Source organism: Fusarium odoratissimum (assembly GCF_000260195.1).
Source record: "Fusarium odoratissimum NRRL 54006 unplaced genomic scaffold supercont1.29, whole genome shotgun sequence".
NCBI classification, from domain to species: domain Eukaryota; kingdom Fungi; phylum Ascomycota; class Sordariomycetes; order Hypocreales; family Nectriaceae; genus Fusarium; species Fusarium odoratissimum.
Genome location: NW_022158713.1, coordinates 212854 through 235490, shown reverse-complemented (window position 1 = coordinate 235490; position 22637 = coordinate 212854). Strand labels below are relative to the sequence as shown.

The following is a 22637-nucleotide window of genomic DNA, read 5'->3' as shown; positions in this document are numbered from 1 at the left end:
ACGCCACGAAACGCACGAGAAAACAGACACACACACGAAACACACGGAACGCACGGGTGAAATAATAAATAAGTATTAAATTAAATAAACGTATACGACGATACGTATACATACATGATACATAACATACATAAAACCGTACGCCGACGACGTGAGTCGCGTCTCATTTACACATTCTATAACATCAAATGTCGTTCACGGGCATCATCCTGGAATGCTTGCTAACGCACGCCAATTTCTATCCGGCTTTGAAAAAAGCAAAAATTACAAAAATCCAATCATGTCATGAAACTTTTCAAATCCTTTCCGACTCATGTACAAGTTTACGAATCAGCCATAACCAACGCCAACAGAGCCATGCGGCAGTAGAGGCCATAGCGCATCTAAACATCATGTTAGCAATGTGATAAACATGTCGTAGGAATCAATGCTTACCTGTCGGAAGTATGCAGCCCGCTGGTCGAAGTCGACCTCCTCGGCAACCTCCTCGTTGCGAGGGAGAGGGTGCATGACAATTGAAGAGCTCTTAGCATGCTTGAGCGAAGCGTTGTCCACTCGGTAAGAGTTCTTAACGCGCTGGTACTCCTCCTCAGTAGGGAAGCGCTCCCGCTGCACACGTGTGCAGTACAGGACGTCGCTGCGAGCCATGATCTCAGGTGTAAGAGTCTCAGACTCGCATAGAAGTTGGCCAGAAGCAACGAGCTGCTCTCGGACCTTAGGTGGCAAGGCCAGAGCCTTAGGGGCGACCAGCTGGACCTGGACGTGGTAGTGTCGCAGTAGGTATACAAGGGAGTGCACAGGTCGGCCATAGAGAAGATCACCCAGGAAGGTGATGGTCAAGCCCTGTACAGTACCCAACTCCTCACGGATGGTGAAGAGATCAAGGAAAGCCTGCGTGGGGTGCTCCTTGCTGCCGTTGCCGCCGTTGATAACAGGGACAGGGCTGTATTTCTCAGCAACATGAACGCTGCTCTCCTCAGGGTGACGGAGAACAACAGCATCACCATAGCAAGCCAGAGTACGGAGGGTATCCTGGAGAGTCTCACCCTTCTGGACAGAGGAGTGAGAGGTGGAGATGGCGATGGTGCGTCCACCAAGACGCTGCATAGCAGCATCGAACGAAGCCGACGTGCGAGTAGAGGGCTCGTAGAAGAGCGTGGTCAAGACGCGGCCTCGAAGGATGTTCAAGACACCTTCGCGCTGGACACCAAGACGCATCTCCTGAGCAACGGTGAAGAGCAGGTGGAGATCAGCTCGGCTGTAAGACTTAACGGATAGGACGTGCGTGTTCTTGAACGACGAAGGCTGAGCCAGGAGCTGCTGCAGAGAAGAGCTGACCAGAGGTTGGAGTTGGAGGCCAGGGGCGAGCTCCTCAACAGGAGCAGCACCACGAGCAGGCGAAGGCAGAGTAGCGCCAACAGCACCAGTATCGACACCACGGAGACGGTTCAGAGGCTGGAAGCCACCCAGCATGGACATGCGGCGGGCTTGGGGAGAGTCGGTGGCTTGAGCGATCGAGGTGGTGGGCTTGACTGGAGGCGACATGGGAGGAGCGATATGCGAAGACATGTCCTTACCCTGAGGCGAGACAGGCAGGACTTCACTATCAAGGCAGACGGTGGTGTTCTGGAAAGTGACTCGTTGAACAGATCCACGCATAGTGCGGCCCACAAAAGGAGACCAAAAGGTACCCGGAGCCACGGTGTAGGGACGGTCAATCTCAGCCTCGATGGTGGTACCAGACTGATCGTGGAGCTCGAAGATCTCCATAGGGTTGGTGTAAAGGCGGTCCTTGATGTCGTCAACAGTCAAACGACCCTCAGCAACTGAAGTGAGCAGCAGAGGGAGAGCATCAGAGATACCCATATGAGGATCGCCCTTATGGCCGAGCGAAGTAGCCAGGCGGTAAGGCAGACTACCAATGGAGAACACATCAATGGTCGACATGTGCTGCCAGAGTGCCTTCTGATCAGCTGCAGTGGGCAGACGCTCGCACTCAGGGTACTCGTCACGGCTGAGGTATAGAGAGTAGATCGAGACGTCGCAGGTGACTTGGAGTCCCTTGGCCTTGCTAAGGGCGATAAGCTTGATATCGTCCTTGTTGGTGACCGAAGTAACGTGGATGCGACGGTTGTGGAGGCTGGCAAGGAGGAGAATAGAGGCCAAGTCAGTCAGCTTAGCATCGGTGACGATAGGCTTGTGTGTAGGCCAAGAATCGAAGTGAGCAGTGACAGCAGCAACCTTGCTGATGTTGCCAGAGAGGTGGTTGAAGGGGATGAAGAGAGAGCCAACCTCGCCAGTAACATGGCTGATCTGGTCAGCATTGTCCGAGGTAGCGGCCACAGAGAAGTTGTAGTCACAGTAGCCACCCCGTCGGCTGTTCTGCTGAGCGGTCTTCAAAGTGAGGGCATCAGTGATGGCGCCATCAACACCCAGAGGCATAACCCGGATCATGCTGAAACCAGCAGAAATAGAGGACTTGGTTACTGTTTGAAGATCATCATTGCTGGCGGTGGCGATGCCTGGAACAAAAGCAGCGATGTTGATTAGACCAGGCAGCACGATGGTTCGGTGGCTGGTCTGGTAATCGCGCTTAGATACCTCAAGCTCGAAGTGGCGGGCAATGGCCTCAACGAGGATCTTGGCGTTCTTGACGTTGGTGACGAGAGGGATCTGGTAATCAACGGCCATACGTCGAGTCTGGTAACCCTTACTCATGTAGTTGGCAGGACGACGGTACTTGTTGTTGGAAGGCAAATTGATGTACAGATCAATGGTATTCTTAGCCAGATGCTGGGTGAGAGAGAACTCAGAGCTGCGATCCTCCTCCTTTCCGAGAACCTCAAGGTACTGGCACTGAACGCCGTGCTCCTGGAGGAAATCGGCGGTACCGGAAGTAGCGAACAGCTTGTAGCCGAGCTTCTCAAGCTTCTGGACAGAAGGAAGCATCTCACGCTTGTCCTTGTAGGATCCAATGGACAGGAGGATGTTCTTCTTGGGGATCTTGAAACCAGTAGACATCAAAGCCTTCAGATAGGCCTCATTCTTGTCAACACCGAAGCAAGCAACCTCACCTGTAGAGGCCATCTCAACACCGAGTACGGGATCGGCACCGGAAAGACGGGAGAAACTGAACTGAGGGACCTTGACACCGACGCAGTTGGGGGCAAGATCGGTGGGAGGGTAAGCCTGGAAAGGCTGGCCCATGATGGCCTTGGTGGCCATCTCGATCAAGTCAACACCCATGACCTTGGACACGAAGGGGAACGAACGTGAGGCACGAACGTTACACTCGATGACCTTGATGTCGTTGTCCTTGGCAATGAACTGAATGTTGAAAGGACCAGTGACGTTGAGGGCCAGACCAATCTTGCGAGTAGCCTCCTCAATACGCTCAATGGTAGTGGCTTCCAAATCTTGAGGAGGCAAGATAAGGGTAGCATCACCAGAGTGAACACCAGCGTTCTCGACGTGTTCGGAGATAAAGTGTCCAATAACCTTACCATCCTTGGCAACGGCGTCCATCTCAATCTCCTTGGCATTCTCAATGTACTTGGTAATAACGACAGGGTGCTCCCGAGAAACCTCAGCAGCCTGGTCCAAATAATTCTTGAGATCCTTCTCAGAGTAAACTGTGTTCATAGCAGCACCCGAGAGGACGTAGGAAGGTCGAACCAGCACAGGATAAGAAACAGCGTTACAGAACTCCTGAGCTTCAGCAAAGCTAGTAAGCTCCTTCCAGGTAGGTTGATCGACCTCAATGCGGTCCAGCATACGAGAGAACTTGTATCGGTTCTCGGCATTGTCAATCATCTCGGGAGAAGTACCCAGAACCTTGACACCAGCACGGTGTAGGGGGAGTGCAATGTTGTTGGGGGTTTGACCACCCATAGCACCCAAAACACCGCTTGAGTTCTCAAGCTGGTAAATGTCCAGGACAGTTTCGAGGTTGATGTTCTCGAAGTAAAGCTTATCAGCTTCGTCGTAGTCTGTACTAACCGTCTCCGGGTTATAGTTGACCATGATTGTCTTGAAACCGGTAGCGCGAAGCGTTCGAATAGCTCGGACTGAGCACCAATCGAACTCGACGGACGAACCGATACGGTAGACACCAGAGCCGAGGACCATAACACCGTGGTCGTCGAAGTTGACATCGTGATCAGATGCATTGTAGGTCATGTAGAGGTAGTTGGTGAAGGCAGGGAACTCAGCAGCGACGGTATCAATCTGCTTGACGAAGGGCTGGATACCAGCCTCAAGTCGCAGGCGACGGACAGCAATCTCGTTGGAGCTCCAGAATTTGGCGAGCTGACGATCACTGAAACCCAGTCGCTTGGCCTGGAGAAGGATAGAGGGGCTGGTGGTGATGTCGGTTGTGCTGTAGCTGGTCATTCTCTTGGCGAAGTCGCTCAAGCCCTTGAGCTTGCGAAGGAACCACTTGTCGATCTTGGTCAACTCCCAAATCTTGTCGACAGTGTATCCCTCGTGCATAGCGTTGGCAATGGCAAACAGACGCTGGTCAGAGGGGGTCTGGAGCTCATCCTCAATGCTCATGAGGGCCTCCGTCTCATTGAAGCCGAGGTTGTGGAAGTCAATGGCTCGGATGGCCTTCTGGATGGCCTCCTCGAAAGATCGACCAATACTCATGACTTCACCCACACTCTTCATGGAGGAGCCAAGCTGAGTGGACACGCGGGTGAACTTCTTGAGATCCCATCGAGGCATCTTGACCACGACGTAATCGAGCGAGGGCTCGAAGCAAGCACAGGTGGACTTGGTGACCGAGTTCTTAATCTCCTTGAGAGGAATACCAAGACCAAGCTTGGCAGCGATAAAGGCCAGAGGGTAACCTGTAGCCTTAGAGGCGAGAGCAGAAGATCGAGACAGACGGGCGTTGACCTCGATGATGCAGTACTCGCGGGAAAAGGGGTTCAGGGCATACTGGATGTTACACTCTCCAACGACGCCAAGATGGCGAATGACATTGACAGCTGTTGTTCGCAGCATGTTGTAGTCTTCGTCAGACAAGGTCTGCGAGGGAGCGACAACAATAGAGTCACCAGTGTGGATACCGAGAGGGTCGAAGTTCTCCATGTTACACACTGTGATGCAGTTGTCTTGAGCATCACGGACAACCTCGTACTCGATCTCCTTCCAGCCCTTCATACTACGTTCAATCAGAACTTGGGGACTGGCGGCGAAAGCCTTGTTGCAGAGATCCATCAGTTCCTCCTCATTGTTGGCGAAACCACTGCCGAGACCACCAAGGGCATAGGCGGCACGCACAATGACGGGGAAGCCAATGTCCTTCACGACGTGCATAGCCTCGTCGATGTTGTTGGCAGAGGCGGACTTTGCACACTTCTCGCCAATAGAGTCCATGCTTCGGGCAAAGAGCTCACGATCCTCGGTGGTGATGATGGTGTTGATCGGAGTACCAAGGACCTTGACACCAAGAGACTCGAACTCATCCTTGAGCTGGATACCGACCTGAAGGGCGGTCTGGCCACCGAAGGTCACATAGATAGCATCAGGTCGCTCATACTGGATGACCTTTCGAACGAAGTCGGCGTTGACAGGGAGGAAGTAAACCTTGTCAGCCAATCCCTTGGAGGTCTGGATAGTGGCAATGTTGGGGTTGATGAGAACAGTGTAGATGCCCTCTTCCTTCAAAGCCTTGATAGCTTGGCTACCAGAGTAGTCAAACTCACCAGCCTGACCAATGCTGAGACCACCACTGCCAAGAACGAGGACCTTGCGAACGGAGACGCGGGGGTGAAGACGCTCGTTCTCCTCGATGGTGCCGCCAGGGAAGCTGACAGGAGCCTTGAGGAGCTCGGGCTTCTCAGCGCAGTTGGCCATGGTGTTAATGAAGACATCGAAGAGGAACTCGGTGTCGCGAGGACCAGGGGTACTCTCGGGGTGGAACTGCACACTGAAGTAGGGCTTCTCTGTATGGAAGATACCCTCGTTACTGCCATCATTGGCGTTGACGAAGAGCTCTTTCCAGCCATTGGTCAGGCTGTCGGTGTCGACAGCGAAACCGTGGTTCTGAGAAGTGATGTGGCATTTTCCAGTAACCATGCTGGTACAAGGAATGTTGTGACCACGGTTACCGAACTTCATCTTCTTGGTGGTGGCACCAGCAGCACGGGCGAGGAGCTGATGTCCCAAGCAGATACCGAAAACGGGGATTTCATTCTTCTCGAGGACGGCAGCGATGTTCTTAACGACGTTGTCGAGCATAGCGGGGTCACCGGGACCATTAGAGAGGAAGAGACCGTCGAACTCGTCGATGGCGCTGGCGATATCGTAGTCCCAAGGACAGACAAGGACCTCGACACCACGCTTGAGGAAGCACCTCAGCTGGTTAAACTTCATACCGACATCGAGGCACAAAACACGGATAGTACGCCCGGATGGGTGCTTACGGGCGACCGAGGTCGGAGGCTTGTAGAGCTTAGGAGCCTTAATGGAAACTACATAGATAATGAGCATGCGTCTTCGAGTTTGAAAACGCTAGGGAACTCACCTTCGGCCACCAAGTTCTTGGTGTTTGGGTTGACCCATTCGATCTGCTCAAAGTGGTCGGTGGGCAAAGCAGCCAAGGCATCGTCAGCCTGACTGTTGAGAGAGCCATTGGTCAGGCCACGGGTCTCAAGGCGCATCTTACCCAACATGCTACCCTTCTCACGGATTCTCTTGGTCAAAGAGCGAGTGTCAACGCCGTACATGGCGGGAACGCCCTGCTCCTTGAGCCATGTGCCCAGAGAGGATTTGGCCAAGAAATGGGAGAAGTCTTCGCCAGCATATGAAGCTGTGACTAGACCAGCAATATGGATTTCGCTGGACTCAAAGTGAGCTGGCAGATCGCCGAGGAGCTCATCCATGGCCTCGCGCGAGGGAACACCATAGTTTCCGACAAGAGGGAAAGTGATGACGAGGATCTGGCCGCGGTACGAAGGATCCGTTACGGACTCAGGATAGCCAACCATACCCGTTTGGAAGACCAGCTCTCCAGCAATGCTCTTCTGAGCACCAAAGCTGTAACCCTGGAAGGAGGAGCCATCTTCAAGCTCGAGGCAGACGAGGCCATCATCCTCGGCGCCAATCTGACGCGCAGAGGCGGGAGGCTGAGAAACCAAAGCCATTGTAGTGGTTATGGTAATGGTTTAGAGATGAAGCAAAGAAAAACACAAAAAATCTCCGGCGCTGGGCTATATCAACAAAATACCCAAAGAAGCGCGGGGCAACGACGTGGAGGGGTCGTCGTGGGAGGACAGGGAGATTGCGAGCGACGGGCCGGCAAGTTAACTCGTTTTCAGAGCTACCCTGGTAAGGTCAGAAGCTACCTCGCAATCATCAGCCTCAACTGTAGTTGGAGGTGAAGAGGATGTTGGAGAAGAGCGAGGGTTTGGGAGAAGGAGAAAAAAGAGAAGGAAGGCTTTTGATGAAAGCGGCCCTCGAAACTTTTTTTTTATCGCCGGGGCTGCAGTACAGGGTGCTCCCCGCTGTGTATTGCTATAAGCTCTAATTGGCCAATTGAGAGATGGTTCCCTCGATGAGGCCAATCGCAGCATTCCATTAAAATCTGCAGGGACACTAAAATGCCCCGCCATGCCTTGGCCAAACTTCTCAAGCCTCTCCACAAGCTGCGCAACAACCTTTCATCATGACCGATCGCTCATCAGAAATGGTTGGACTTGAGCCTCGAGAGTGGGTTTGTTGGATCAGCGGTCAGGGTTTAGCCGCACTGTCGATACGGGCCAAGGCATTGGAAAATTCCCTGCCCGAGTGCCATGGCAGGTGGCGGGGAGACTTGTGAAAGACTCCGGTAACGGAAGAAATATCTACGACATATGCGGCTTGGAGTTGTCATGACAAAGTCTTTAACGTGGAAAACAATGCATTGCTAATAACGCAGTAGGCAACCGTTCTGGAAGCTGCAGAATGCTTGTGAGCTTTCAGTCCGTAAGCATAATAATAACGCTTACTGTGAGAAAGTGCTGCAGTCAGCCACGCGTGCAACAGGACAACCTTTTCTCTGCCGGCACTCAACGCCCCCAAGATCCATGATCGAAAAAGCTCGAGCCCAGGGCGGTAGTGAGAAAAAGGCGCTTTACATCACAGGCTAAAACGTAGAACACCCACTTTCCGCTCAGCATCCACCTCCACAGCTTGAAAAAGATTTTTTTTTCTTACATCTGATCTTGCTATGATTGGATTAGTTCATGGTGATTGTCCACCCTCAGTCACGTTTAGCCTCATGCAAGCCGCCAAAACCCGATATGCAGGTTCACCAGCAAGTATCCTGACCTGAGGTTCGTGCTTCAGCATGAAGGTCTTGACAATTATGGAGCAGAGAAATGATATTGTATGCTCCGTTGCAATGGAAGATACATACAAATCCCCCATAAGTTATAAATGTCGCGAACTCGAGTGTCGAATAAAATATCATTATTTCATGTAGATAAATTTGGCTCGAGATCGATTCGGTGAAGACTACTTTGTGAGATTGCAGGTGCGCGAATTGATACAGCCAAAAACGAACGTAAAATCATTTATACAGGCTAGACTCTCTTGGCTTTTCATTGCTAATATTCCTGAAGCGAGCTCCTCAACGCCCTGAGCAAAATCACCAACTACATATACACTTCTCCTTCTGAACCACCCCCAAAGTAACGCTATTCTTATAACAATATTGCTTCTAATCTGCCAGTTTGTCGAGCTCTCAAGACCAAGCCAGCCCTTATACCATAAAAAAGAAGAAGAAAGTGTTATGCTATTCGTTAGATGAACTGGTCAACTTGACCCAAAATAACTCCAATCTGTGTCTATAAATCTTTGCACCATATCTACGCCTTCACGTTCTTTGTCTCACTCAGTAGTCGTCCGAGCCAGCAGCATTAGGGCATAGGAGGTGCCCCCATATTCGTGATCTTGGGCGTCCTCTGTGCTGTCGGGCTGGCCTGGCTTCCCATCATGCCAGGCTTCTGGCCGCCTTGTGTATTCATACGGTAAGCTGGTTCTCTCTTCGGGTCAATGCCGGGGAAGACAGCCTGCAGTCTTGAATACAAGTCCCTTATGCTATTATTTCGCTCTTCACGGTCAGCGACCGGGTCGATGTTGTTGTCCGCACCTTCAGGTCCTACAGCTGGGACCCGGAGTTTGAGCGAAAGAGTCAGAGCAGGTGCAGTGAGGTATGCTGGACAGGGCGGAACTTTAACTTCAGGCTTCCGATCTGCAAGTGCGGCCATATACGACAAGTTTGCTTGCAATCTCCTCATACATCTGAGGCACGGTTAGTTGTGTAAAGTAATTCTTTGTCCAAATGAGAACTCACTGGAGATAATCTTGCTGTAGTTGCGTCTCCTCGTCTGTCGGTTTTTTATCCGCAGGGTTTCCAGCTGCAGCGCTCTCCTTCTTCAGTTCTTGTTGGGTTGCCTGGATTTGTATTGATTCATAGAGAAGCTCGTGGTTGATATCGAGCAACAATGCGAATCGTTCTTTATCTCGAGATTCGGTACCGGGACTCAGCGGAGCCGCTGTTAAAGTTCCATTGACAGCCGGCCCTTGATTCGAAGAGAAGGTTGGCGTCTGGGGTGTCGATAGTCCGGCAGATACGGGTTGTTGTTGCTGCTGCTGCCCTTGCGCCTGTGTCGGGGCTTGTTGAGTCTGCTGCTGCTGTTGCGACTGTGGTTGTTGGGACTGCTGGTTCGTAGGGGTCTGGCTTTGAGGGGGAGGCTGAGGAGTCGGAAATTGACCCTGTTGCGAAGGCAGAGCGTTGTTCGGCGTCCCTTGTGCGGCGCTCGGGGGTCTTTGAGGGGTCGATACCTGGCCCATACCAGCGGGGTTAGCAGCTTGTTGTTGTTGCTGTTGTTGCTGCTGCTGCTGCTGCTGCTGCTGCTGTTGTTGTTGTTGTTGTTGCTGCTGCGCTTGAGCCTGCGCTTGCTGTTGTTGTTGCTGTTGCTGTTGCAATCGCTGCATCATCTGAGGATTCTGGGGCATCCCGGGTTGGTTCATCGGGAAGCCCTGCATGCCTCCGCCCATCATATAATTTGGCGCAAAATTCTGAGGTGCGACCGACGAGGGAACGACTTGACCGTAAGGGTTACCAGCGAACTGCTGTTGGAAACCTGCCACTGTGCGCAATATGTTAGCTGTCGGGTGTGAAGGAGGAGTGTTTTGTCGTGTCGCATATCGTTTTGCGCCGCGCTTCTTCTTAATCATGCCTAACCACAGGCTGTCCACACATCGTTAAAGAGGCTGGTGCTGTTTACAGGAGCATTGGAAGCAGGCGCGTCGTGAAAGATTCGATCGAAGATTGCGCGCAAATGAAGAAATGGTACCTACTCTGACCATTGGCAGCCATATGCTGCATTCCTGCGTTTGGCATCATGCCTCCTGGACCAGCACCCATCATTTGAGGATTCGCGCCAGGGTTAAAGCTTCCTTGAGGCGTCATGCCGGCGAACTGCTGCTGCTGGTTATACATCATCTGCTGAGCGGCTGGCTGGGCTCCGGACTGCTGCTGTGGGGCAGGGTTGTTGAAAGAGGGAGCAGCATTGTTGCTAAAGCCGTAGCCGGCGGAGTACATGGCTGTTTGTGAATGTGACTGTGACTGTGACTGTGACCTGGGCTGTGCTGGGCTGTCGCTTTCAGGGCGTCAAGGCGTCAAGGCGTCAGTGCAGCGCTTCAAGCGGCAGCGCGTGCTGTACTGGCTGTGCTGTGCTGTAGCAGCGGCAGACAGCAGCGTATAATAGTGGGAGGGATGTGTTGGGATTGCGCGTGTGTGAGCGAGAACAGGCTTGTCGTTGGCTGGCGACGGAACACGAATGGGGTCCAATCAGTCGGTCAGTTCAGTCCATCAATTCGGTGAGTGACAAGTGAGGAGTGACAGGAGGTCGTATGGCGTGGGATCGGGAGGCTGGGCTTGTCGCTTGTGTACGGATATGGACATGTATGGACGCGGTTCAGTTGATTCAGGTTCCAGGATTGGAAATGAAACCTAGAGTTAACTCAACGGTGGATAGTTGAGACGTGGTTGTGTGGGTCCAAATGTTACGACAGTCCGGGTGGGTAGCAAGGCCGTTTTTGTCACGGTTACACTTCAGGTACCGTACCGTCAGCACTACGTGTTCAACGTCAGCTATCGAGGTGTATATCCTCCCTGCCTCCCTTTGTACATACCGCGTTTATGATTTAGCATTCGCCCATATATGTGTACCTAGTTTTCCACCAAACTCAATTCACATATATCGTTCATACCACCTCAGTCTATTCTTCGTTCTGCATACCTCGAAGCTCCAACTGTTCAGGTAGCGGACGTATCCAATGAACATCCATTGACAAGGGTAGTTCAAGGAGCTGCAGTCCATGTGAGACATATACTGATGAGGGCTGGCTGAGTTTATAAAACTATCATCCAACGCCAGCGTCCCCGTATCACTAACTCGGTCTCAGGCTTGTTTACTCTTATTTTCAGCCGCACGCCATCCAAAGAAGCTGAGTATCACTCTTGAACTGTTCACACTTCCCAGAGGCAGTACCATATTCGAGAATTTGCTTCACGACAGGCGCACATGGCCAGATACTCTCACAGCCCCGAGCAGACTCCAAAACGGCAAAAATAAATGATCACGCTGGGGATCGAACCCAGAATCTTCTGATTCGTAGTCAGACGCCTTGCCATTGGGCCACGCGACCTTGCTCTTGAATGATTCCTGGAGCACAAATTCCCGTCCAAGATTGTGGACGACACAGACGGAGAGCTTGCTTGTCCGCCTCAAGCGCGATTCTGGGATAGTACATTGTTCGTTGTACATCTGCTCTCTTTGTACGGTGAAATTACCGTAGTATGCCGTTGTAGTCAACCTATTCGGAGTCCACCGTCCTCGAGTTACCCCATTGTTGGTAGGATTGTCAGTTACAAAGTTTTCTGTCAAGTTCATAAGCAGTCCAATAAAATCTGACCCGATCTGAGTCAAGCTTTCCGGTATATCAATGATGAAGGCATATTGAAAGTGCTAAACCAGACACACCACTCTACGCTGGCGTTTCATAAGCACAAGAGGTCGGGTTAGAAACATCTACCCAATCCATGACTATGGACCTTGTAAGACACGCGTTTCGTGTAGCGATGAAGTGCAGATAGACATAGATCATTGATCCCGCCAGATTCCAGTCTGTTAACAACAGGTTCTCTTCTGGATAGAGTTGTAAACTGGCTGAAGTTGTCCAAGGGACAGGAAGCGACGATATGTATATAGAATGGTTGAAGGTAAAGGGAAACCAACGTTTATCGCGATAAGAATTCGTGTAAAACGTCTGAGATTTGCAAGTGCTCTTGCGTCATGGAGATGACAGAGTGCCTGACCCAGGAGGTACCCAAGAGCACATCAAACGGGGCTTGTTGTCTAGCCAATCATGGCTCAAGGGAGTTACACAAAGACTCTGCCAATCATTAACCGCGATACAACTATAAACCCATCAAGTTACAAGTGTAATAGTTATGTCGATTGTAATGATGTTTTATATATATTACAAGGGTTCATTGTCCTTACGTTTCTAACCATAACTTTAGAGTTCAGTGTCAAGGAACATACCAATATTGAAATAATGCTTTGACTCGAACGCCTGACCACCTGCAGCAATTAACAGAGCACTACCAGGGGCATCTTTCTATAGTGGAATATAAATATACAATTAAAAAGACATTATTTAACTATTGTTTTATAGTGATAACATGTCCTATCTAAGCGCAAAAGGTAGCATATCCTCATAGTAAGAATCGACACCACTTAATGCCAGAGTCAAAAAGAATGATCACGCTGGGGATCGAACCCAGAATCTTCTGATTCGTAGTCAGACGCCTTGCCATTGGGCCACGCGACCCTTACTCTTGAAATTTGGGATGGTATTTGGTATTATTGCTCTGAAGTTGTGTCGAATTGTAGCTGGGTGACGCCTGTTCGTTTCACTAGCTTGACTGTAGCTACGGGCCTTCATGCTGAAATAGTGTTTGGCTTTAGGGTTATTACTCTGTAGCTAAGCCTTTAGCTTTTGCCTGTCAGGATTATGTCTTTAGTGAACTATTATAGCAGGAAAGACGTGAAGGTGCTTGAATGTTACTTGGAAATTTGGATTCTTCTGTCTGTCTTATTGTCTACCATCGACAGACACATGAACCAATTCTGTCGTATAATAAACGCCGGAATAAAATAAATAAACATATGGTTGTCATGTTCCCTATCATCTGGTCTCTTGGTTTCTCAACCATGAAGCCGCTGTTCAGAATTTTCGTTGTCCTTCAGGGTAACGCTTTGGCCAATGCATGATTCCAACATCAGAATATACCTGAGCTAAACCCATGATGACTCAATTGCATATCGGAAAACAATCGTCCCGCCATACTGCAAGCCTTTACCTTCTTCAGTTGCTTATCAAGGTTCTAAACACCAAACCTTGGGATACATATGCGCTGTATCCAATGCTTCCCCTCTATCATGACAAGATGAAAGCCCCACAAAAAAGTCAATGACTCCCCTCCGGCGTCGGACTCAGCAACCAAAAAGTGGTAAACACCACATCTTAAAGAGCCACGCATCCTCATTACTCCTCAGTACATCAGGAGATAAGTCACCAACAAAATGGCCCCCTTCAACCTCGAAAGCTGTGCCAGGCCAAACATCTTGGCCCTCCAGCCATATCGCTGCGCGCGAGAGCATGTTGCCCCTCCCCCGCATTAGAGCAACGACTAACTTTCCGCAGCGACTACAAGGATGACGGCACCAATATCCTTCTCGACGCAAATGAGAACGCGTACGGCCCTTCTCTGAGTGCGGACGTCGCAGGGAAGACTGCCAATGGTGTGGAGGTCGACTTGCTGGGCCTGCACCGTTATCCTGATCCTCACCAGGAGCCGTTGAAGCAGCAGCTCTGCGAGCTGCGAAACACCCACGCCCATACAGATAAGACGCTCAAGCCTGAGAATTTGTTTGTGGGTGTTGGTAGTGATGAGGCTATCGATGCCCTGCTGCGATGCTTCTGCGTTCCTGGAAAGGACCGCATCCTTACATGCCCGCCTACGTATGGCATGTATTCCGTGTCTGCACAGGTCAACGATGTAGCTCTCGTCAAAGTTCCCCTTTTAGAAGCCCCCACCTTCAGCATAGACGTTCCAGCTGTCATGGAAGCCCTGACAAAAGAGTCTAACATCAAACTTGTCTACCTTTGCTCGCCTGGAAACCCCACTGGTTCAGTCCTTGCAAAGTCCGACGTTCAGCAGATTCTAGATCACCCGACATGGAACGGCGTTGTCGTTCTCGACGAAGCATATATCGACTTTGCCCCCGAAGATGCTTCTCTGGCTGAATGGGTGACCGAGTTTCCTAACCTGGTCGTTATGCAAACCCTCTCCAAAGCCTTTGGTATGGCTGGCATCCGACTCGGTGCTGCATTCACATCGCCCCCGATTGCACGACTTCTCAACAGTCTCAAGGCCCCTTACAACATCTCCAGCCCTACAAGTGCCCTTGCGTCCTACGCTGTCTCCGAGAAGGGACTCGCTATTATGCGAGACCATCGTGCACGCCTCCTAGAGCAGCGTGATCGTCTTATCAAGGAACTTCCCAACATTCCCGGTGTCGGCCGTCTACGAGGTGGCACTGAAAGCAACTTTTTGCTTTACGAAATGCTTAACACTGCAAGCGAGCCGGATAACACTGTCGCGTTGGCCGTATATGAGAAGCTTGCTGAGGGTAAGGGTGTTGTTGTGCGATTCAGAGGCAAAGAGCACGGATGCCAAGGATGCCTACGAATTACAGTCGGCACGGACGCCGAGGTGACAAGATTTCTGGAGTCACTAAAGACGACGTTGGCTGAGGTGAGAGGCTCATAAACTGGAGCACCAAATAGGAAAAGGACGATAAAACGATGGCGTTCTACGTTAAATCCAGACCTTCTAGACGTAATCTCGTGGAATTAATAAAAGCAACGCTCAGAGTACGAGCGTTTTATACCGAAGTAGTCTCTCAGACCGGTTATCCAAATACCCGACGCCAGTTCCATTCTATATCTATAAGATCTAATAAAAATCCAACACCATTTTTAGGCCCATCCCAAGAACATCAGGACACTTCCAATACTGACAGAAGCCAGGACGAGATCCACTCGGGGGAGACTGGCAGCATCCTCACTCTTGGTAGGCTGAGCTGCAGTTGCTGATGATGTCTCTGATGAGGATGTTGGTGTACTCTGAATTTTGGACTCATTCTTTTTCATGGCAGCCCAGTCTGTGCTGCGGACAACCTTGACATCATCGCCCTTGAGCGGCGCAGGAGCATCACTTAGCAGCAGGCCCTGAACAGCTTCAAGAGCACACATTTGCTGCCCAAGACCGGGATTTCCATCAAAACCCGAGTTATACCATCGCATACCACACTCACGGCCAGACTTCCCTCCTGTGCATGTTTGGACAGCAGCCTTGGCCGATGGGAGGAGATGAGCATGGACATGCTCCTTCAAAGCGGGCTGCATCTGAATAGACAGGTACATGAAGCGTGACAGATAACCCTTAAAGGTGGACATGTCGTCGTTACATGTGTTGACGGTCTCGCAGGCAGCTTCGTACATGACGTTGGTCGCGTTGGGAAACGGCGAAAAGAACCAATCGGTGCCCTCTAGGAGACGCTTTGAGCGGTCGACCCATTCTGGCTTCTCAGTGTAGTTGGCGAGAACCGCCGCGCCATAAAGATATATACCGCTGGTGTAAGTAAAAGAATGGTATGTTGTCTTCTGGCAGTTGTCTTCTACACTGGCGCCGTCATAAACGTGATAATTGCGGTGATCGATGAAGCCCACTTCCCAGGACCAGTCCCAGATTTTAAGAGCCCAGTCGAGATATTTGTTATCGCCAGTGATACGAGCTAAACGTGCAGCGAGTTGGAAGAAACCGCCATTGCTGACCGAGTTTTTGTATGTCATGCCATTCGGGTTACTTGGGTAGATCTGCCACAAGAGGCCGCCACCACAAGCTGTTGTATTCCATCGACCCACAAGCTCGTTGAATACGTTGATGCTGATATCGAGCCACGATGGGAGGTCCTTGTTGGGCTGAGGGAAGTTTCGCTCAGCAGCGGAGAGGACGGCTGAGCCCCAGAAGAAGAGATCATCGTTACCCTCCTCGTCGGCATGCTCTGCAGGCATGTAGTCCTTACCAGTGCCGAGATTTGTAGGCCCCAGAAGAGCCTGGATGACCACATCGTTGTAACTGTAATCTCCGGTAAGGTGGTAGTAGTCGAGCATGACACCCCATAGGGCACCAGCTACCCACCAGTAGTATGGATCTTGAAGGTCGCCGAGATCTTTGGGTACTGATGATGTGTTGCCGCTGTAGTACTTCATGGCATCGAAGGCGAGGGTGCCTGCTACATCTCGGATTGAATCTGAAATGGTTAGTGAACCGGAACACCACTTGACTGCAGGACATACCTGGATTTGCAGTGTCGAGTGAACTGGGAGGCGTTTTGGTAGCAATGGCTACAGAAGCCAAACTGGCCAAGGCGAAGAACTTCATGATGTGTCTATTGTCGATGATGGGTATGGTGTATGGTGTCTATGTGAATATGCTTAAGATTCTTGATCGCTCAGCGATAGTCTTCTCCTGGAAGATTGATTCAAGTCTTTTTTGGTGCTGGCAGTAAGTTGATAGTTTTCATAGGTCCGATAATGAGTGTAAGTTCAAGGCAGTTAATGGCAAGCGATATGGAATGAGCGTCTTATTATTCGAGAAAGAGCGAGGCGTTCAAGTCAAACAAATCAAGCTACCACAAGGTACGAGAGAAAATCAGGCGTAAAAGTTGAGCACGCCTTCGGGGGCATGAAAAGTAAGATAAGAAGAAATAATAAACGAAGGAGGGGCCACCGAAAGATAAAAATACAATCACAGCTGAGAAGGAACGGGAATACGAGAACGCAATGAGCTAAAGCTGAAGCTCCAAAGACGTTCGTTCTTTTCAGGCTGGACTGGGCTAGTCCAAAACGTTGATAGACGACGGGGGCTACAGAGTAGTCTAGGTATTAATACATGATACCCTTGCTTGGCGGACTGTTTTCAGAGTTAGACACACAGGGAGGATATCCTGAGGAACGAATGACGAACCGTGCTGGGTTCATGCGTAGACTAAGACTTTAGCTGATGAGCCTCAGACAAAGTCAACCGTTGAATGATGACCTCTACATTCTATGGAGAATGGGTTACCGAGCTCTCCCCGCAGACGGACATGACAAGGAACACAACCCCTGAAGGCCCTGCTCTCGGCGATCAGCCGTTGATTGTGGCCAGTAGAACATGCTATCATCTTGGTGTTACAGATACAAAGAACCGGGCTGTTTCGACTGGCCGCGCGGGTAGAAGATTGCCAGTCACCAAACCAGAGTTTTTGTTTCCCAGGAATATGAATCTAGTGCAAGGTACTGTAGGATCCAGGGGTAAAGGCCACTAAACCTTAGCTGACAGATACCTCTGCGGAGGAGATTGGTGGGCGTCAAAAGTTGGAGGAAGAGGCTTGGCGCCACTATGTTCATGCCCTGACTAGAAGACTTCGGGGATTATCGAAAGGCATTGAAGGTTGATGCTCTTCTGGGAGACGAGGCGAAATAGGACCGGTTCTTCTAGAAAGTGATGTCCTCTGCTGCGTAACCGTGCATCATCCAAACTCGAGCAACACAAACTCAATATCCTTGCCCATCAACTGTGCATTAACGTTACGGTCCTCATCTCCACTCCCCCACCCCCAGCAACCTTTCTTTTCCTGCCCTTGCATGGGCTTTTGCAAAAATGATCGTCTCAAAGCCTGACTCACTGACGAAATGCGATGCTCAAAAAAGGAGATCTTTGAAACACGAAACAACGCTGGACGGTTCTCTCGTCTGATCTTGATTGCAGCGTTTCCGACTTTGCCGTGTTATCATGCGGCACTTTTTTCAACTCAGACACGTGGAAATTCTTGAAAGTCGCATTCTTAGAGGACTCGAAGGAAAAGCAACTGTAAAGTCAGCCTAGGTCTGTGCATCGTTTACGAGATTCGGGTCGGTTCCGACGTTGCAAGAAGCTTGAGGCCAAGCTTCTTGTCTTACATGTGGAGATGCAGGCGGAATTTAAGATCTTTACACTCTTGGTGGCCGCAGAAAACTCGGGACTTCATTCCTAAGTGATAAAAATATCTAGGTAGATTTAAAAGATCTCAGGAAAATTCAGCATAAACCTGGCGGGCTCTTGTACATATTTATTTCTGTCCCCTGGTTTAGCATCTCAAGTCTTCTGGCAACCCAAGGGCACTCTTTTGTAGGTTTTGTTGGACGAGAGCACTGTTTCCCATGTCTCGGAACCTTGAAATTGCTAAAATGCAGTCTTCGTATGGTTATGAAGCTACCGGAGCGTGGCCGGATGTTGTCTTCCTTTTGAGCCTCCTTGCAAGCCCGTCAGCAGTGTTAATTAGCTGTCTCGCTGTGCCACAGTCTTATCTTAGTGAGACCACCTCCGGTGCAGTTCTGGATCAGGTCTCAGAACCAGGGACCGGCCGCTCCTCACTCAGATCAAGTTATTCTAAATTTATTGAGCCCGAGAGGCAGAGTTTTGGGCGTCCATAAGCTCGCTCTCTCCTTCAGATGATACCATTGTTGGCTGAAAACATTAATGAGCAAGGCATACTCTTGCGGCCACGTATAAACACGAGATACTACAGCGCGTCGGCCTTTACGGTTCAAGACACGGCTGGTCGCCATGTCTCTTAAACATCTTATCCCTTCTCTCCGCCATTTCCCGTTCTTCGCCTCCATTCCCAGCGCCGCGTAATCATCAAGAAATGCATGTGTTGAAAATTAAATAGTAAACACAAAATCACAGCATCAACTAAAACGCATCTGAATATTTCGACGGAGTTATACAATTGTGTTCATACTTATGGATTTCTGGAGCATCCAGTTGCTCGTGAATGACAGATCGCTATACAGTAAACAGTCAAATCTCGCAGGGCTGAGAGAATGGCTGGTTTGGTTTGAAGTCTGCAGCGAGAAGTGGAAGGAAGGAACATCACGACTTCCGTCTTTGCCAACAAATCTCAACGCAAGGTCCGGGCCGCTGAGCTTAAATTAAGCGACACGTGGCCGAAAGAGGAAATCGCCAAAACCAACCTCACCTGAGTTGGTGACATGAGAACATGAGCAAAAGGATATAATTCCGATGATGAATGGAGCTTCTCCAGAGTCGTTGTGTTGTATCAAGCAAGCTCGCTTAAAATTTGGACCAGATCGTAGTGATAAACTAACACGTCAGCTCAGGTATGGCGTACCAGCAATATGTATGCCAACGCAAATATATCGATTAAATGATCAATTTCCTCTGACAACTCGTGGCAGCTATCTATCTATAGTGAGAAGCATCTGAATAATATTGTATGTATCAACTTTCGTTGAGGCGAGCGGGAACGCAGCCAGCAATGCTGTTCATTGTGTAACCAGTTCACCATGAAAGTTCAAGACGTGATATCTCAACACTTCTGCAGCGCAACTGGAATTTGCAAAAGACAGAACCCAACTACTAACTCGTGTCTATCTTGTCATGCCAAAACCGTCTCCGTAGGTGCAAAATTGAATACGTGATTCATCATTGAAGTTTCATGTAATAGAATACGTTTGGAACGCAAAAATGAAACTGTAACGACACAGGCAGGATTTGAACCTACGAACGCGAACGTAATAGATGTCTAGAACCTCTTGGAGGCCCGTTCAAGTCTATCGCCTTAACCACTCGGCCACTGTGCCTTGTTTTGTTGATGGAGGTAGGATCGACTATGCTTGATCATGAGGCATTTTTCGTCCGTCTGTGCTGAAAGTGGATACTCTCATCTTAAGCACAAAATCTCCACAATTCTCTGAACCTTAAACCCAATGTAGAAATCCAAAAATTGAGATCGCAATTGCACATTTCCATTATACAGTGATGTGACTGTCACTCTGAATTTTCGATAGCATTGCTTGCTGGAAGCCTCTGAGAATATGTCGTCTGACTTCTTCGGTCACTCCTTCATCGATGCTGTTCTTCAGAAGCAAGGATCTTTCTTGAAAAAAGCTTATGCCGATACTGGCCATAGTCGGCTTGTCCACACCACCTGAGACACGCGAAAGTTCAACCACATCAACAACTTTCAACTCGTCAATGTTGTTCCAAAAGTCACCAATGAGCTTCACTCAAGCTGAATTATCAAGAGAACTTGTAAGAATGTGCAAATGTTGTCATTTCGGCACGTGTCACGGCCGGCCGGGATTCCGGGACCGGAAAAGTGGAGCCTGCTTTTACGGTCGTGAGAGCATCCGGCCGTACATGAAGGACGGGACTAGGACAGAACTCTTTTCTTCCCCTTGAAGATTTCTAACTTAGCATTTCCACACCCGATTCCACTGAAATTTCAAGCTCAACTCTCCATAGTCGAACATGGCCCTCGCCTGATGATAACATCCCGAAGAAGCAACTCTAATTCACCTGACGCGATTCCTGTATATGCCTTTATACAAATGCAGGAGGCCACTTGCTATATAAATAGACAGTGTTCCCCGCGATATGCCTTAGCCTTGCTGTGAGGATTTGCCATATTTTGGTCCTGTCATGTAATGGTCACCCGATGTCATTGTGTCGAATAGACTTCTGTTGGAAACACCCAGATATGCATGAACCGGCATCTACCATCGGCTACAGGATAGTATCAAAACATAAACCCAATACTTCGAGGAATCAGAACCCCCTGAATCCATCGCCATACCGTTACTCAACAGACCTTAGGCTCGTCTTAGGACAATATTACTCTGGCTCGTCAAATTTGCTATCATTTTTGGCTAATCTTAGCTAATATGAGAGCATAATGTATTAAAAATGATCAAAATTTAACAAAGAAAATTGCTCGCTTGCTCCCGAAACCCATCATAAATCGTGTTCTCATTAATAAACGGACCAGTTCTTAAAGAGTCCAACCAACCACTAAAGTGCAACAAGCAGCAAGTAAAGCAGCCTTGAAGGAGACGCTCAAACTTACTCCAGCATTATCGCCGTTTGTAGCTATCGGCATGGACACGAAGTCCGTCGGTGTACTCGAGACTGCGGTAACAGGGTCCGGGTCATGGGGCAGTTCGCCCATTGTCAGGACACCCCATTCTACTTCGCTGCCGGAATAAGTTGATGTCCAGGTCACTTCGGTTGGACCTGTGTGCACGCCATCGTTATAGCCCTCGTTGAAACTAGAGTATCCGGAACAAGTGGCCCTTGTCGTGCCTTGTAGGTTGCACTCTAGATTTGCGGTGCTGCACCATGTTAGCATTGGTATGTCGTAGGTACACAGAGAACATACAGTCTTGAGGTGTGCGTGCCATGGAACCGAACAGTATCAGGTCCTTCGACTAAAACGAAAGGGAACTCAAGGGATAAATCACACTCTGGAGGGTCTGAGTCGTCTGTATCTGGACAGAATATTGTGTATGTTGTTTCCTTAGCTTCCGCATCCTGGTGTGTGTTAGCAATCATGATGGAGTTTGCAAAGAATGTCGACTCACGCTTGAGATGACGCTACCGCGCACAAGAGACCACGAGTCTTCGTCGTAATAGGGCAGATAAATAGGCGCTGTCGTTACAGCAGGCGGTTCCTCACTAGCACATGCGAAGCTATTCGCAGCCAACAACGCCAGCCAAATTGACTTGGAGCGTGGGGACATGATTGACTAGCTCGTCGCGCAGGGATAAAAAGAGTTTGTAGAGGCCAGTCTAGCCAATCAGAGCTTGTGGAAATGCAGGGCGATGATCGCGGTTGCAAAGATGCGCGCGCAAACAAGGGTTATCGTCAAGGTATGCGCAGACAAGTCAAGACAAGAACTAGTCGAGCGCGAAATGATGACCTTTTTAAAAGCTCCCTTTTCTCAAGAAACCGGGATGGGAGGGGCCAAAGGCCAGCCAAGCATCAGCGGAGAGTGCCAAGGTCTGGGCGGCCGAGGTTGAGGTTGTGAGCTAAGAGATGGTGATGAAATTTGGGTATGAGTAAAATGTCGACGAAACAGGAGAGCGTTAGAAGAGCTGGATATAAAAAGAACGAAGCATTTGAATTAGAAACGATGACACTTTGATATATTCATCCGGAAATCGGCTACAGGAAATGTCAGACGGACAAATTTATCATGACACGCCAAGACTGAGCTTTGTCTGGAATCCGATGCCAAGACGGACACTGAGTGCCAAGAATGACCCAATTTTGTGGCATCCCAGCAAACGTTGCATTTAACCAATATCAAATTCTACAATAGTACTGTAAATGGAAACTATTTATCGAGCTAAAATCTCGAAAATCACCCAGAAAACACATCGGGAGTTTCTATATTGTGAAAGGATTCTGTCATATTGGCTAAATTCTGCTGTTGCGGCCGCTAACCTTCAATTTCGTCCTAATACTGATGCAAGGTTGCCGGCAGATCGAATATGGTCTTTCCGGGCAATCTTTCATGTATGAAGATGCAGAAACAAAATTGTTTTCTAGTACCTATCCAACAGCTCTCAGCTGAAAGTTACCCTTAGCCTGTCCGACAGCATTGCAATTTGT

At 49.7% G+C, this 22637-nt stretch overlaps 5 protein-coding genes and 3 non-coding genes across 9 annotated transcripts; 1 reads left to right on the top strand and 7 right to left on the bottom strand.

The window, feature by feature from the left end:
- Positions 1-16: 16 nt before the first annotated feature.
- FOIG_12898 (protein pyrABCN) lies at positions 17-7434 on the bottom strand. The gene is made up of 3 exons (XM_031213853.1): positions 6533-7434; positions 436-6479; positions 17-383 (listed from the first exon to the last, which is right to left on the bottom strand). Exons 1-3 carry the CDS (start codon positions 7149-7151, stop codon positions 324-326), a joined length of 6723 nt encoding a protein of 2240 aa, XP_031056427.1. The 5' UTR covers positions 7152-7434; the 3' UTR covers positions 17-323.
- Positions 7435-8441: 1007 nt separating this feature from the next.
- Positions 8442-11036, bottom strand: FOIG_12897 (uncharacterized protein). Of its 2 annotated transcripts, XM_031213851.1 has the most exons (3): positions 10354-11036; positions 9344-10142; positions 8442-9291 (listed from the first exon to the last, which is right to left on the bottom strand). In XM_031213851.1, the coding sequence occupies exons 1-3, from the start codon at positions 10595-10597 to the stop codon at positions 8907-8909; spliced, it is 1428 nt and encodes a 475-aa protein (XP_031056425.1). In that variant the 5' UTR covers positions 10598-11036; the 3' UTR covers positions 8442-8906. The 2 variants fall into 2 exon arrangements, with proteins under 2 accessions (XP_031056425.1, XP_031056426.1); XM_031213852.1 differs by having other exon boundaries at positions 8482-9291; positions 9344-10991.
- Positions 11037-11634: 598 nt separating this feature from the next.
- On the bottom strand, positions 11635-11706 carry FOIG_12896. Its single transcript has one exon. It is a non-coding gene; the product is annotated as a tRNA-Arg (tRNA).
- A 1116-nt stretch (positions 11707-12822) lies between these two features.
- Positions 12823-12894, bottom strand: FOIG_12895. The gene has a single exon. It is a non-coding gene; the product is annotated as a tRNA-Arg (tRNA).
- A 620-nt stretch (positions 12895-13514) lies between these two features.
- On the top strand, positions 13515-15380 carry FOIG_12894 (histidinol-phosphate aminotransferase). Its single transcript, XM_031213850.1, has 2 exons — positions 13515-13723; positions 13771-15380. The coding sequence occupies exons 1-2, from the start codon at positions 13650-13652 to the stop codon at positions 14897-14899; spliced, it is 1203 nt and encodes a 400-aa protein (XP_031056424.1). The 5' UTR covers positions 13515-13649; the 3' UTR covers positions 14900-15380.
- On the bottom strand, positions 13584-17035 carry FOIG_12893 (uncharacterized protein). The gene is made up of 2 exons (XM_031213849.1): positions 16492-17035; positions 13584-16445 (listed from the first exon to the last, which is right to left on the bottom strand). Exons 1-2 carry the CDS (start codon positions 16574-16576, stop codon positions 15109-15111), a joined length of 1422 nt encoding a protein of 473 aa, XP_031056423.1. The 5' UTR covers positions 16577-17035; the 3' UTR covers positions 13584-15108.
- Positions 17036-19720: 2685 nt separating this feature from the next.
- On the bottom strand, positions 19721-19824 carry FOIG_12892. The gene has a single exon. It is a non-coding gene; the product is annotated as a tRNA-Ser (tRNA).
- Positions 19825-20848: 1024 nt separating this feature from the next.
- On the bottom strand, positions 20849-22168 carry FOIG_12891 (uncharacterized protein). The gene is made up of 3 exons (XM_031213848.1): positions 21604-22168; positions 21402-21553; positions 20849-21354 (listed from the first exon to the last, which is right to left on the bottom strand). The coding sequence occupies exons 1-3, from the start codon at positions 21760-21762 to the stop codon at positions 21015-21017; spliced, it is 651 nt and encodes a 216-aa protein (XP_031056422.1). The 5' UTR covers positions 21763-22168; the 3' UTR covers positions 20849-21014.
- Between the last annotated feature and the right edge of the window lie 469 nt (positions 22169-22637).